The sequence below is a fragment of the Scatophagus argus genome, chromosome 6 (assembly GCF_020382885.2).
Source record: "Scatophagus argus isolate fScaArg1 chromosome 6, fScaArg1.pri, whole genome shotgun sequence".
Taxonomy (NCBI): domain Eukaryota; kingdom Metazoa; phylum Chordata; class Actinopteri; family Scatophagidae; genus Scatophagus; species Scatophagus argus.
Genome location: NC_058498.1, coordinates 18,071,586 through 18,086,807, shown reverse-complemented (window position 1 = coordinate 18,086,807; position 15,222 = coordinate 18,071,586). Strand labels below are relative to the sequence as shown.

Sequence of the window (15,222 nt, the reverse complement as noted above, 5' to 3'; positions counted from 1 at the left end):
CACTCAACCAGCTTTTCCAAATAAGATTTCCAAGGATGGTCATCTTAAACACAAAGGTAACTTGAGTTAGATATAAGAGTGATATGGGTATGATATGTTTCACACAAAAAAGCATGATGTAGATTCATCTAGCCTGTGCGCAGGCAGGATAAAAAAAAACTGACAGTGCAAAAAATTTATCGACCATCTTTATTTACCGACAGAGGTCTCTAATAGCAGGGCTAGAATTCACACATCTGTAGAGCACTTCAGCTGTTCAACGCAATGAACGACTGTATTTCTTTCAGAGCAATTATGCAGTAGTGCCACTGTGAAAGGAAGCTACAGGGCAAGTGGAAGAAAAAACCAGCACAGAACAGACTGCAGAAACAAACTGAAGCTGGGCTGAGTTTACATCTGTGGAAGGATGCTCGGGTGGAGTGTAAACAGTCGGAGAAGGTCTGTGTAAAGACACGTCACAACTGTGTACAGACACTTCCTCTCCAGCATTAAATGACCTGCACATATCTAGTAATCAAAGATGAAATGGGAAGGGAGGAGACATTATGATGGGGTGTAGCACCTGTAATACAAGTATATCAGAACACATGGAATAACTTCCAGCTTCAAATTAATCCACTTGACAGATGTCCCAGGATCAAGTTTGGTTGAGAAATCACCAGTGTCCCTCCAAAAATGACCTAATGTTCCTCCTTAAGAACATTTTAGTACAAAATAATCTTAATACAGATTTAGGTGCCATTTCATCTATGCATTCGAATGTAGACGGCATCCTTGGACCAGAAGATCAAGGTGTCCCACTTGCACCATGTGAAACACAGTCTCTGAAAGAATTTATGAAAATAGTTAAGATTTACAGGCCGAAGATCATAGAAGAATAGACCTTCTGTATAAAATATAAAACAATACCCCAGTGCTAAAGAAAAAAAAATCTGTAAATCTCAATGTGTGAAGCTCTAACCTCATCAGGATTACCCTGTGTAGCAGAGCTTTTGAGCTTGGGTTGGAGCTCCACAGTGCCTATAGTCAAAGCAAGAAAGCAATGGCTCACACCAGGCTAAAGATACTCGTCTTATGCTTACATTTCGAAATGCATATTTTCAAGCAGCAATTACAAAAATTTATCAATGGACAGTGCATAACCTCTGAAAAAAATACTGTATGAAAGCATCCCTGCTACTTTGTTTCCAAGTACAAAACCTCTACCAATAAGTTGCTCCAGAGTAGCAAGAAGTCCTTTTCTTTTTTTGTTTTTTTTTTTTGTTAATTTCTGTTTTTTTCCATCTTTGTTTTGTTTTTATTGGGTAAAACTCAGTCCTCAAGTTGAGTGCCATCGTTGATGACACTTTTCTCCATCAATTCACTTTGCTGAAGGATCCAGGAACATGCAAGCCTCATAGTGGAGGTGCTTAGGAGGCTCCTGTAGGCCTGAGGGACAGCAGCTGGGGCTTAAGCCAGGGCTGGGAAGGCCTCTGGGTCATCCACATTGGGCACAGATGCAGAGGACTGCAAGGAAAAGCGAAAATGAAGCATGGGTTAGACCATGTGTCACACGAACTTACTAAGTACAAATGATATGAGTTAACAGCTAAGCTTCATATAAGATTATGTACCTTGTCAGTCCTTCCTCCGCGGACCGGCCTTGGGGCTTCGCCACCAAATCCGCCACGACCACGACCGCCCCGGCCACCACGTGGTCCGCCGCGTCCACGGCCTGGACGTCCCAGGTCTCCAAAGTTGATCTCGAGCTGGGATGTAATGTCGTTGGCTGGCTTCCGGAAGTGATGTGGATCCTCTAACTGAATTAGAAAATGGGCGAAAAGCTGGTAACGCATGATATATTTTAAAGTATGATTTTAGTTCAAATACTGAGCAACAACAGTAGAGATTTTACCTTAGACTCATCAACCTCAGGGTCAATCAGATCGCTTTTCTTATCCTGTGCAGGACAAATGCCAAAAGATACAAATATATTGAGCAAAATCATGTTCGTACCAAAAGCCAGTGTTTTAAGAGATACAATGTCCTGAATGAATACACTGTAACAAATAAAAGTCAAATTAATTAATGCTGAAGAACTGTGAAGGGGAGCAGGTGAAGTGTAACTATCAAAGAGCTAATTGCACTTTCTATTAGCTGCTAATCCAGACAGTAGTGTTTGTGTGAACCCTATCACCAACATCCTGCTGCCCTTTGCAGGAAGCTGGTGCAACACTTGCACATTTGATGTGGTGAAAAGACAGCCTTTCCAGTTTACTCACTGAAATCTCAAGTGACGGTGCTCTCTGTTATAATAATGCTGTTCAGTGCCTATTTATCTTATTCCATAGCTTTGGGATCAAATATGGTCTCATTTGAGGGAATCCTGCAAAATATTACCAAGGTCCATGTGTTCACAACGAACAGATAAACGGATTTGACTCACCTCTGCCTTGGACTTGTGCAGCACAAATCCTTTGTTCCAATCATCTCCCTCCTTGACTTTGCGGATGTTGAACTCCACCTTGGCCCGCTCCTTGTCCTGCATGGCCTTCCATTCATCCAGAGTCATCTCCTTAGGGCCTTCATCCTTCACTTCCTCAACCTCATTCTCCCTTCAACACACACACACAGTGTCACAGCCTTAATGTTAATCATAAATCTGGGCTGACAACAAAACCCCAACAATTCAACAAGTTATGAACAAGTTAATAATGACAGCACAACCAGAACCTCTTTACAATTCAGGACATAAGACATAAGTCAAGAACTTACTTGTTCTCAGAGTCAGCTGGTGGATGCTCCTCTCCTTCAGGGTTCTCTTCAGTGACATTTGACTGGTCGAGCTCACTATAAAGAGAGAAAAAAAAAACGTGTCAGTCAGAAATTACATATTTATATTTATTTTACTGTTTCACTGGCAAAACCATCGTCATTTATAAAAACCATTTAGGGCTGCAGAAATATTTCCCGGTCAAGAGCAACAGCCATTCATGAAACACATCTTAGATCCATGAAAGTTAATGATAGACTTTCTTTACTGAAACCTTGTGCTCCTTTCTGTTTATTCTATATGTATTAAATATATTGTTTGCCATTAGTGTGTTCATAAATGACTTCAGTTTGAGGCACTGCATCATGCTGAGGTGTTTCTAATTTTTTTATCCACTTCATTTAAATCAATGTCCGCTATTAACGTTATGAGAATACAGTTTAACAGAACCACAATCTACAGCCTCCAAAATAGCCCCACTGTTTAGTCAACATCTCCCTAATACAATTTCAACAAAAACTGATTATAACCTTCATGAAGGGGAGATCTAATGCAGAGCTGCTGCATTACACTGCATTAGTTTCAGCAGAGTGCACCCAATGAACTGTAAAAAGAGTGTATGTTGACTTGCTTTCTACATTCACCCAACCAGACACAATTTTGAATCCGAACACCCAAATCAAGACCCATCTATCTTTTGCATTAGACCGATTCAGGTGCTCTGGAACTGACCAACCTCACGCAAAGTGCGTTATGAACTTACTTTAGTTCATCCTTGACGGTGCCCCAGTTGTGAGATCCACTTCCACCACGCTTCTCCTCACCTTTCAGACTACTGAAACAACACATGCTTTAGCGAGGATCGTGACACATAATCCATCAAAACACGCACATACTTTAACAGACCTGGTAAAAATTAGGAATATTATTAAGAATATTTCACACAAGGGCTATCTAAAAGCTGAAAAGGCACTTACGATCGGTCACTGCCACTGTGTCTATCAAATTCACGCTTTCCTCGGGAATCAAAGCCATCGCTGCGACCCATGCCACGTCCTCGGCCTCCACGGCCTCCTCTGCCACCGCCGCGTCCTCTCATCGGCCTATCACCAATGGGTCTAAAGAGAGGGAGGAAGAACATGGTCAAATCACCATCAAAGCTCAAGTGTCTCTGTCTATCAGAAGCCAGGGGAGGCCATCCTTTTCCTCTTACACTGATCTATTGTGAAAAAGTGGCAAAGGAAAATTACCAGTGAATGACAATTAGCAGAAAACCAGTAAGTTTAACAGGTGCTACTAATATTTACATAACAATTCCTCAAGCTTATTTCAATATAACGTCTACATGAAAAAGTAATTGTGACTTAAACTGGGTGTACCAAGTCTACTTTGATATTTTTTATCTGTTTTATCAATTTTACAAAAGCAAACTAATGAGATAAAAGGCTGCATGTGACCATAGCAGTTTTGGGCAAAATTCTAAAACACTAAGCCTTATCATTGTAAGCAACGCCTTAAACAGTTGCTGACCCTACCCCACACCCTACAGAGCACTGCTTTTGCCTCATGAGCAGCTAGGAAACACCCTGTGAAGAAGGCACAACACCAGTGGATTCACTCTGGAAACCAAACTCACTTCTCCACTGAGAATTCGCCTCCCTCGGGCTTCTCGCCAGCGTCACCAGCAGGCCTCTCAAAGCGGCGTGGGGGCCGCCTATCCACAGGCCGTCTGTCTGTGGGGGGACGTCCCTCTCCCTGGCCGCCCTGGGGTCTGGACCCATCGCCTTCCGGCTTGCGGCCCATTCTCCTCATGCCGGCTCCTAGGATTGACCACAACAGGAGGATTAGAGGACCAATAGCACTGATAGATCAGGACCCACTGCTGAGCCCAACAAGAGAAACAAGAGGAGGTGATTGTTCTGTTTAAATGGAGCAAATAATTTCAATTAATGTGCAGAGTTACAGAACTAAGGGAGCTCACGGGATTCAATTATTAAATATTGTGCAACTTACTCATGTCTATAATGTAATAAAACAAAATAAATAATCAAAACTATTAAGCGCAAAAAATTTCAGTGGTTTACCAGAAGAAACTTGGTACAGAGGTAAGCTACATTATCAAAAGTATACAGTTTAATCACTCATTATTTCCTCGTCTCACCTGAACACTGTGTGGTTTGAATTAATGCCTACAAAGTGCTTAAACCTCCATTACAAAGGGTTGACTGCTCCTGCCCCAGTGTGACACAACAAGTCCCACCCATTGCCTAAACTGCCAGCTACCAAAATAGACACCCTCTACTACACAGCAGCAGCTGGGTGCACCATAGTCAGCACACCTGTCTCATCTTCTCTCAAGCAAACAGATACGAGCTCACTGGGCAGACTTGCATGATGAAAGTGGCCAACTTGCTGCTTGTGAATACATATCTATCTCAGTCAATTCCTAACTCTGGATGCTTTATTCCTCCAAGTAGTAAATGTAAATTAAAGCACACCCCAACACCAGAACATACACTTTTAGCTCATTTTACAGGCTGTAAGGTATGTTAAATATTGCGACAATCCACATAGATAACGTTAACATCCAGTTAAACGGACATGGGAAAGTTTATGCTGTGAGACAGGTCGATCACATGGACTGAGCGCCAATGGGAAGTGGCAGTACGGAGGCTGCGTTTTAACACGCCCCACACAGCAACCACGAGGTGAGAGCAGTGCTGCTCCTGCTATATGACAAATCCACCACCATACAGTTAACATATTTACTCCACAGTACCTTAACGCAACGGATGTACATGTATTAAATTTGTATTGTATTAAATAAACGGCTCCGGTTTTCTAGCCAAAGTTTGAAAATTATTTTAAGAATACTGTAGAAAATACTGTTGGCCAATTCGGGATGAGTTCAGTAAAAATAAATGGTCTTAGTAAAAATCACAACTTGACCAAAGCAAAGTTTAAACATCTTAAGGCCACTTTGTGAAGTTAGCCAAGCTTTCTGGTTCTGCCTGTTCGACAAGGCCGACGTTGAGGGAATTGGGGGGGGCAAGCCAAAACAAGTTGATCTGCAAACTGTTAACCACCAAAACGCTCAAGTCGAGCACATTCCGTTGGTTTACACGTTTGTGTGAATGTCATCATCCCGGCAACTGACAGAAAACAGGAGCACAAAGGCAGCCGTGCGGACCTCATGTCACGGGGGCTTATGAACAGTTGCTAGCTAGTAAGCAAGCAACTTATCCTGTTAGCCTAACGTATTTTAGTTGACCAAGACCTAAATCACATCTTACCATCTTTCTTAAGTGGTACGGGTGCTTGAACCTCCTCCTTCTTATCAGCCAGTGGGATCTTTCTGTCTTTTTGGGACTCCTTTTTCGACTGCTTGGCAGCCTGGGCTGCAGTCTTGGCGGTACCAGGAGCAGGACCCTCCTTCTTCTTCACTTCGGCTTGCTTCAGCAGCTCAAATGGATCCGACTCATCGTCAAATAACTGGTCGAACCGATTGGTTATGGCACAGCCAAAACCTTCTTGCATTTGTCCGGGCATGATGGCGCCCCTTCAGCAGGATTTTCCTCCGATTCTATGAGGCTTGGTGCGAACACTTCGCTAGATGAAGCCACAAGATGGCTGGGAAAAGGACCTTCTTCTCTTCCGGCGCGATAGACATCCGGGACCTCGGGGTTGGCGCGGGTGGGGCATGTAGTTTCTTTGAAAATTAGATACCGTTGACTTAGTCGCACAGCAGACCAACAGAAAACTACACAACCCACAATGCCAGTCTCTCGGTTGCTAGCGTCTGTAATGCAAAGCATGGGTGCACTTACACACACACACTCTCAGTTCTTATTTTCATTCTTCAGAAAAAAATCTGTTCAGACCACACAACTGTTATCCACCAAAGTGTATCCCTTTCCAAATGAAAGATGACTCGACTATTCCGTCACCCGTTTTATACTCGCATAACTACACAAACCTCTGAGGAACACAGCAGGTGCATCTTTTTGTCATTAGAAAGTCATTGGGTTTCAGTTTACTTAGAAGACAATATGTAGGGAAAAGGGTCAACATTTATTTCAGTAATTACTAGCAAAATTTTCACAGGTGACAAAAGTGATTGACAGACGATATGGTTTCCACACTGCGCTGAAACCAAAGCTCTTTTTAAACCCTGCATGTACTGCCTGTGAAAACATACTGTATGTACACAGTCGTATGTGAGTTAGATGTGGGATTTGCATAAAGTTTTAATGCATAGCATGGCAAATCACAACCCATCCCCACCCACCACCAAAAAATTAAAAAATAAACCTCTTGTTCCTCCCAAGTGACGATGAGCTAACAACGACGGGTTAGCACAAAATAAGTTTGTCACAGCTTGTTTGTGAATTCACACATTTGTTCAGAATTTAGCATGTTTGTTTTAGGAATGACCTGGAATGAGGTTATATTTTCACCCTCATATATCTGCATATGTATACATCTATTTGGTTTTTAGCAATGTATCTAGAAGTCTCCAAATGGGGGCAACATGGTGCAGCAGTGGTTCACAGTCCTGATCATGTAATCACAATGTCTCCAGTTTGATTCTGTCTGGGGACCTTTGTTACAAGTTATTCCTCTCTGCCCTGTCTCTTCAGTCATCACCAAATAAAGACACACACAGAGAAAATCCTACAGAAATCTTAAAGTTCATTTGTATGAACTTTGGTAGATGAGGGACACATGATTATGCAAACACCATCAGCTGCACTCAGATGCCATCAAGACCTTACCAGTCTGCAGTCATTTTGAAACATTTTGAAAGGAAAAGCACTTTGAGAACAAAATGTATTTTATCAAAGCCTGTAAAAAAATCTTATTGGTTTAGTTCAATAAATGAGGCTTGTGGCTTCGATTCGATTTTTATATCTAGCAATTGTTTTGAATTTCCCTCGGGATCAAATCTATCTAACACTTGACAAAATTCTATTGTTCAAAAAAAAATGTGTTTCGTTGTGTGTCATTTTATTGATGTTTACCAGCTATTGACATCTTCAAATGTGAAGCCCAATAAGAACATTTTTTTTTAAACATTTTAAGTTACTTTATTAATCCCAAGATGGGAAATTACTTCTCTGCATTTAACCCATCACTGATCACACACACACAACATGCAGTGAAACATACAGGAGCAGTGGGTTGCATCAAGCGCCTGGGGAGCATATTGGGGGATAAGTGCCTTGCTTAAGGGCACATCAGCCAGCTAAGGGGGGTGGGGACATTATCACTCCACCACACTCAAATTTTTCCTGCCTGTCTGGTGGGGGATTCGAACCAGCTACCTTCCGATCACAAGCCGCTTCACCAACCTCTAGCCACTAAACCCAAGTCTGAAGGCCTCATTGATCACTGAAGGTATTTTTGGGAGTTGTGTGCTGCTGTTTGACCTTATAAGGAAAGTCAAACCCTGACAGATGATGGGCTTGTCAGAGAGGACAGTCCTGTGTGCTTGTCAGGGAGACAAACTGACACCATTTAAATGTATGATGTAAATTTAAAGATGATTTTTACTTTTACTTTATTTACAGTCAAACAAACACAACCAGGATAAAAACTTGAACTTTAAAAATATCAGTTTTGCGGAGGTTTTAAGTCTATTAATGCGTTCCCAGCTTTGTAATAAACTCTTAAATTGTCCATGATATTTCCATACAGGACACACACAGACACGCAGACACATATAACGTTGTTTTATTACATGTTTAACTCGGGGTGAGATTTTATGCAAGGTTAATTTTGTTTAATATCATAACAATTGGTTATTCCATTCACTGTTTGACTTTTGCTCCAAGAGAGGTGGCAACAAAAGCAGCCCCTTATTATCTGCTTGTCTCCATCTCACGTTTCCTGAACTGAATGGGACTGAAGTGGTCCAGCACCGAGAATAACACCAGTCGCGCTGACTGTCCCTCCTGCATACACCTTGGGAACGATTATTATTCCTGCGCATCCAAAGATGACCTCTCCAGTCGCCAAAGCCATGATAGAGTCCTACGCGCTCATGATCATGGTCATGGGCACGTTTTTCGTTTATTTCTGCGGGATGGTGTGGGCTTTTTGCAACCCAAAACTGAGCGGTGCGGAGGAGGCTTGTGGAACTGGGACAGAAGCGGCGGAACACGGAGACGACAGCCGCGTTTGCACCACAGATCGTCCAGAGCGGAATTTCAGGTGCGCCTGTACGCACGTGCCGGCACCGCAGTACAGCGTGGAGGGGCTCACACAGACCACGTACGTGAACTTTTGGGATGATACTGATAGTCTGCTGTCAGACTGCAATGCATTTTGCCGTGAGGATCATGGAATTATAAATCAAATTGGAAGCAGTCCCTCCTGGACCGCATAGGCTGAGGAGTTGGTGCACTCTCCGTTGTTCTCATTTAATATCTTACACCGTATAATAATATCTTAAACTTAACTTCATGGAGGATAAGTGGGGTGAAGTTTCTACCGAACAATCACAGCATAGTATATAAATCTGGCTTTTTGTACAGACATTTTATTTAATGCCAGGTACAGACAATAAATATATCAAGAGGAAATCAAACTTAAAAAGCTCTAAGAGTAATTGTAACTTGTTTTTTGTGTTTTGAATGCAGTCTTGTATGATGCTGTATCAGGCAAAGAAATGTTATTTTTGAGAGAACTGACAGTTAGTGTGTGCTGTTCCCAAAGATGACCTGCAAGACTGGAATAAGATATCAACCCCACAATTATGTGATACGCATCAAGACGATCCAGGTCCTGTGAAGCAACTCTTCACATGCTGGGACTCTTTTTGTTTTCCCTTCATTGTCTTCCTCACTTCACTTTCTAGCTGCAGTAATTTCTCATACAAAGCCTGTGATGTTTCCAAATCGATATCCATCTGCAAAGCAGAACAGAAGACACAAAACTCGCTACATTAACTATTTTACAAAGCTATGCAAACTTCTTGTGTGGGGGCATTTTTTTGCCATACCTTACGCGCCTGTGTGTAGTTGTTGCCTAGCCCAGAGGTTAAGCTGTGGTACTTGGCTTGAGAGTCCAGTGATTCAGGCTTTTGCTTAAATAGCCAGAACTGCGAGAAAGAGCACCATTCATGAACGAATTTATACTAAACTGGGTATAGAAATGTGAAATTTCCTTTTACCTACCAGGGCTTCAGCTCCATTGTAAGGGGTCAGGGTGAAAGTATTGGTGAACATTCTTATCTGTGATTAGGAGAGAAAGATTCAGATATGATCACACAAGTCCACGTTGTTATCCTTCTTACAATCATCACAGCACAAAGACAACTGAAACCGACTGTAAAAACGTGTGTGTCTTTATTTATTTATTTGTACTATCAGAGTTGCACTCACAAGCCAAAAGACAGGCATAAGCAGGGTCCAGAGGAAGGCTGGGAAGGAGGGCAGGATACCATATGTCAGACTGGTCATCACAAAACCAGGACAAATGACGGATGAGTACAAACCCTAGAGAGCAGAAATAAAAGCATGATTTCAGTCATCACCATCACGAGAGGCAATGACAAAAAGTGTGTGTGCCTATGTGCTGACCTGTTTGTTGTAGTGTGTGTTGAGTGCCAGGCTGAGCAGGTCTGAGGCATATTTGGAGGAGCTATAAGGTTGGGTGCCTCTCCGATGCTGTATGTCCTCAGTGTTAAAAGCTGAGCGGTGAGCGTTACTGGAGGAGGTCCAGATCAGCTGGGAGGTCCGGCCTGCATGACACAGAACTGGTTCCAGCTCCCTGATCTGGGCCATAACACAGGAGAACTCAGTTTCTGCCTTTGGAATGCTTTCATCAAACACATTGCACACTACTTTCCATTGCAGTTTGCCTTGAAAAAAGACAGAAAGAGGCAGACTTGAATTTAGAAAGTGAAAGTGAATAATTTATTTTTATTATTTTATCTAGAGGAATTTAGAGAAACAGGTGAAATGACTTTATCTTACTTTTTCTTTTCACTTATACACTTTTACACATCTATATCTTAAACTAACTGATGGAAATACACACTTTAAGCAGCAACATCAAAAATACCTTTCACTATAGCTGTCTAAAAAGTGTTATCCCTCCTAAACTAAAATGTGGGAATACAGCAGCAAAGGTTAATTTTTAATTCTTAAAAGTCAAAACAGGAACTTTGAGGTGATGGTGACAACTTAATACACAACAGGCCTCATCTGAAAATGCCCAGTAGGCAGAACACTGTCTTCCGCGACCTTATGGCTAGAACACTGCGTACTGTTAATTTTTAATGAGCATTGTTGCTAAGTGACAGACAGATCTGGTATCGCCTACAGTGTATTTATTCCATCAAGGGTGACCTGCTGAGAAGAAAAGCTCTCCCTGCAGAAAATTAAGGGAAACATGGTTTTATGTAGATCAGACCATGGTATTTCTGTAGCCAAAATAGCAGTCACTTACTAGTAGGAAGTGACCAAAGAGGTTGGTCACAAAAACCTCTTGGAGGCCATCAGGGGTGACGCAGTCCTTCTGTGTCAGAATCCCCTCACCGGTGGCAAACATGGTGATGACATGGCTGCAACAAAGACATCAAATTTGGGCTCTACAGAGTCCGCATGGACCGTGTTTGAAATAAGATGAGGTGTGGAGCTCAGCAGTCAGAAATCAGGTGTGCAATGGAAGACAACATATGCTGCATGTAAGCCTGTCAAATCAATGTACCTGGAGAAGAGGCCTTTGAAAAAAGCTTTTACATCAAACTGTGGATTTGGCATGATCCCTGCATTCAGGTAGAGGTAGTCTAGCCGGTTATACCTGCAGTAGACAACAAAAGTCCCACACATTCAGTTCTTTAACATACACAAAGCATAGGTGTGTACAACATAGCCTGTTGTAATGTATTGATTCATCCGTCTTCCTACCGGAGTTTGACCTCCTGTGCAGCAGTGATGACTGAGGAGACACTGCTGGTGTCCAACTGCAGCAGGGCCACCTGGGCTGTGGGGTGAGAGACAAGGAGGGCCGAGCGGGCGGCCTGAGCCCGCTGCATGTTCCTGCAGGCCAGACACAGCTGGAGACTCTCTGTGCTGTCCGAGAGGAGACGCTCACACAACGCCAGGCCAATGCCACTGCAGAGGAAACACATGATACCGCCTATGCAGAACACACACCATCACTCTTTCACAGCTTAAATTAGCGTTGTGGAAAAGTAACCACAATTCATACTTGAGTAAAAGGAGACTGTACTCCCATGTGAATAGTACTTGATCAAAAATAATATTAAGTATTTGATATTAAATGTACTTATGTGTCAAATGTACAAGTAAAAGTTTATATTATTATATATGCACTTAGAGACATTCCATCACTGGTTTAAATACACATGGTAACTCTAAGCATGCTGTATGTACTGTATACAGACACTTACCTCATGTATACAAAGCAGCCTGTTACATTAATCATTCAGAACTTAATTCCAGTGCTCTTTGCACTGTGCACCATTACACAGCTACATAGAAACAGTTTGACTTGTATAGACATTGCATGTTGTTGTTCATTACTGATATTTATATTTACATACATTTTTTCCACCTACTCGTACGCAAATTACAGTTAAATATGTTTGTTCTGATTTGTTTGTCTTTGTTTTTAGCTGCATGCCTGTTTCTGTGTACCTATATCGGAAGCAACTTAAAACCAGAGTCATATTCCTTGTATGTGTATTCACTTTTGGCCAAAAAATCTGATTCTGATTCTGAAACCTATTATTATGACCATCTAAAATGACTTTAATTACGTTACTGACCAAAAAAATTTTGCTTACTCCACATACATGTACTGTACCTGTCAAACTCACGCTGCTATTGGGGCTATGTTTCCCTTTAAGAAGATTTCAAATAAAAAGTCATATAAATCAATAAAATATTAATAATAATGCCTAAAATAATTGACCAGTAGCTAAAGATTCACTAAGATTCAAAAGATTTAAAGACAGATTTTAAAGAAAGGCCTCCTAAAGTCATGAATTTACCATTTAAGGTGCCAGACTTGAGGTTTATGATAAAAACAATAAATGCAGCCATTACCTATTTGCTCCTGTCACCAAAATCACCTTATTCATCTTTTCTGGTCCAAACTGGATACAAACTGCATAAGGAAACCCTAAAAACCTCACTACACTGAGGAATAGTTTGCTGGCCAATGTTCCTTCAAGGCAACAAGTCCTGTGTCCTGAAAGTTTTCCAGTCCTGTGAGTCATAATCTTCACTCCGCCTCCGTGTTTTGATTGGACATTACAGCAGCACTCAGCCAATAAGGTCCTCATACCAGTCAGCTCAGCTTTAGTGTCTGCCCACCCAGTATCAAGTGTTAAGTACTTGAATGAATATGGCAGGGCCTCTCGGACAGATAAAATTCCCTGTTTAAGTTTTATTTGTATTTTGTCTATCAATGTACAAGTTTTGTTTACAAAATGTAAAAACATTCTCACTGAAAAAAAGAAACACATGAGTACAAATATGTAATAAAACTCAGTATGAAATCCGTCAGGGTGCCATTGCATTTTTTTTTTTTTTTGCAGCTACACATCTGCCTCAGATTCATTTGTAACACTGAGGGTATTGTGAATAACAGCAAAAGATTTTCTTTTCTAATTATGATCACCACTTGTTTCATGATATGCCGAGATATTGCATGTAACTTAGTTGTGCATATTTTTTGCCCGAAAAAACAGAAAGATAAGGACTTATCTTGACTTCGCATTAGAGCAGACATGAGTGCAGCTGATGTACAACACAAGTGGGACAAAGGTCTCTGATAAGTGGACAGCGGTTGTAAGTACTACTGAACTGGCTGAAACAGTGGTATGCAGTATGAAGTTCAAGCTACAGAGTTATACACAGAATTCTCACTTCCTCTTCTTTCTTGATTTACAATGCAATGAACTTTCTTTATCAACTGAGACGAACCATAAGCAGAAATGCATTAACTCGTTTAAAGACGCGCAACACACCCAGTAACATCTTCCCTACGATGCTGGCTGTAAACACACACTATTGAACCGACGTAGCACATGTGGCTACGCACAGCTTGCATGCCTGGTAAACATCTGATGAGTTATCAAAGAGCTCGCTGATATTATATGTTTGTGATCAATGCAAGAAAATAACAGTTTGCAGTGGGAAATAAAAGAAATATTCCGAAGCAGTTTTTAGAGACAGAGTGTGAGCAGGAAAGTTACTGAATCAAATCAAATTTGACTTGAAGAGCATATTAAGCCACATACATTAACAGAATGTAAACAGAGCAAACAAACACATATTAACATATAAATATTAATACAAAATATTGCTATTTGAGATTTAGACTTATCTATTGAAAATGCACAGTCATATACACTTCATGTTCAAATCACCTTAGGAAAACTGGAGGGAGATGAGAAATTCTGAGTCACTTGAAATTTTCTTGTTATAATAAACGTGTGTGGAGTTTGTGTAAGAAACTGAGATGAAATACTTGAAGTATAATGAAATGTGACAGCGATGCTTTGCTGCACTTTTCTACATTCAAGCAGTCTTCCAAAAGATAACACAAGCCAATTTGCAGGAAATTTGAACTTATAATCAAAATACATTTTCAAAAGTGCCGAATGTCACTTGCTACATTTAACTTTGGCTTCCCCAACACATGTGACAACCAAACCTTGTCATCATCACCTTTTTGTGTGTGTTTCAGGATTGGTGTACTATAAAACGGAGTAGATTTTTTAAGAATACCTGCATGTCTGTAACACATTTTAGTCAACTTTATTGTACTAGTTAAACTCAAACTGACACACAACAAAAGTCTCCTGGTAGTCCATCACTGTAGTGTGTACATCCATGAAACAGTGTTTCCCGAATCGTAGCTTGGAGCCCACGGGTGGCTGTCACCTCGTTTCTCTACTGAAACAAGATAGCTTAAACCTGGATTGTGTCTGATTCATGGCCTACTCTTGTCATGCATCATTTCTTCCAGAGATGAGCAAACTGGGAAGCACTGTCTTAAACATTGTCCCGGCTGTTATTCCAGGAGGGCTCGGTGTATTTCCTGGAAGGAGGGCCGTTCCTTTGCGTTCCTCCTCCAGCAGCTCAGCATGATCTTGTAGAGTGGGTCTGGACACAGCACAGGCTGAGGCAGGTAGATCTGCGCGACAGAGAGCGAGAACTGAAGCCAGGGATTCACAGGGTTTTATTTGTGGATGAAATGTTTGTCACAACACTCACCTGTCTTTTCTGGTCCCTGAAAAACTCCCCCGTGTTTTCTATCACCTGCTCATCAGTGAGCTGGGAGTAGGGTTGCTCCTTGCAGAAGTTTAGTATCTCCCACAGGGTCACCCCAAAGGCCCACATGTCACTTGCCGTGGTGAACTTCCCCTGCACAAGAAAACAGTGGTGAGCACAATTTTACTGCACAACCTGCCATAATGCTAAGGATAA

At 41.5% G+C, this 15,222-nt stretch overlaps 3 protein-coding genes across 9 annotated transcripts in view; all 3 read right to left on the bottom strand.

The window, feature by feature from the left end:
- Positions 1-175: 175 nt before the first annotated feature.
- Positions 176-6,422, bottom strand: serbp1a (SERPINE1 mRNA binding protein 1a). Of its 4 annotated transcripts, none has more exons than XM_046390575.1 (9): positions 6,046-6,422; positions 4,389-4,572; positions 3,730-3,870; positions 3,516-3,584; positions 2,755-2,829; positions 2,426-2,597; positions 1,895-1,939; positions 1,614-1,799; positions 176-1,506 (listed from the first exon to the last, which is right to left on the bottom strand). In XM_046390575.1, the coding sequence occupies exons 1-9, from the start codon at positions 6,299-6,301 to the stop codon at positions 1,450-1,452; spliced, it is 1,185 nt and encodes a 394-aa protein (XP_046246531.1). In that variant the 5' UTR covers positions 6,302-6,422; the 3' UTR covers positions 176-1,449. The 4 variants fall into 4 exon arrangements, with proteins under 4 accessions (XP_046246531.1, XP_046246529.1, XP_046246532.1 ...); XM_046390573.1 differs by having other exon boundaries at positions 3,516-3,587; positions 6,046-6,421; XM_046390576.1 differs by having other exon boundaries at positions 2,426-2,594; positions 6,046-6,419.
- A 1,567-nt stretch (positions 6,423-7,989) lies between these two features.
- Positions 7,990-12,984, bottom strand: hsd17b7 (hydroxysteroid (17-beta) dehydrogenase 7). 3 transcript variants are annotated; one of them, XM_046391505.1, is made up of 9 exons: positions 12,832-12,984; positions 11,668-11,874; positions 11,468-11,560; positions 11,207-11,321; positions 10,336-10,530; positions 10,138-10,251; positions 9,931-9,987; positions 9,756-9,854; positions 7,990-9,662 (listed from the first exon to the last, which is right to left on the bottom strand). In XM_046391505.1, the coding sequence occupies exons 1-9, from the start codon at positions 12,864-12,866 to the stop codon at positions 9,522-9,524; spliced, it is 1,056 nt and encodes a 351-aa protein (XP_046247461.1). In that variant the 5' UTR covers positions 12,867-12,984; the 3' UTR covers positions 7,990-9,521. The 3 variants fall into 3 exon arrangements, with proteins under 3 accessions (XP_046247461.1, XP_046247462.1, XP_046247463.1); XM_046391506.1 differs by having other exon boundaries at positions 11,668-11,899; positions 12,832-12,955; XM_046391507.1 differs by lacking the exons at positions 7,990-9,662; positions 9,756-9,854; positions 9,931-9,987; positions 10,138-10,251 and having other exon boundaries at positions 10,392-10,616.
- A 170-nt stretch (positions 12,985-13,154) lies between these two features.
- Positions 13,155-15,222, bottom strand: part of ddr2a (discoidin domain receptor tyrosine kinase 2a) — a 28,056-nt gene continuing 25,988 nt past the window's right edge. For both annotated transcript variants that reach the window (XM_046391501.1, XM_046391500.1), the window contains exons 16-17: positions 15,010-15,159; positions 13,155-14,929 (exon numbers count right to left, since the gene is read on the bottom strand). In XM_046391501.1, the coding sequence (XP_046247457.1) occupies positions 14,807-14,929; positions 15,010-15,159 (273 nt within the window). In that variant the 3' untranslated portion in view covers positions 13,155-14,806. The remainder of the gene's footprint in view (positions 14,930-15,009; positions 15,160-15,222) is intronic.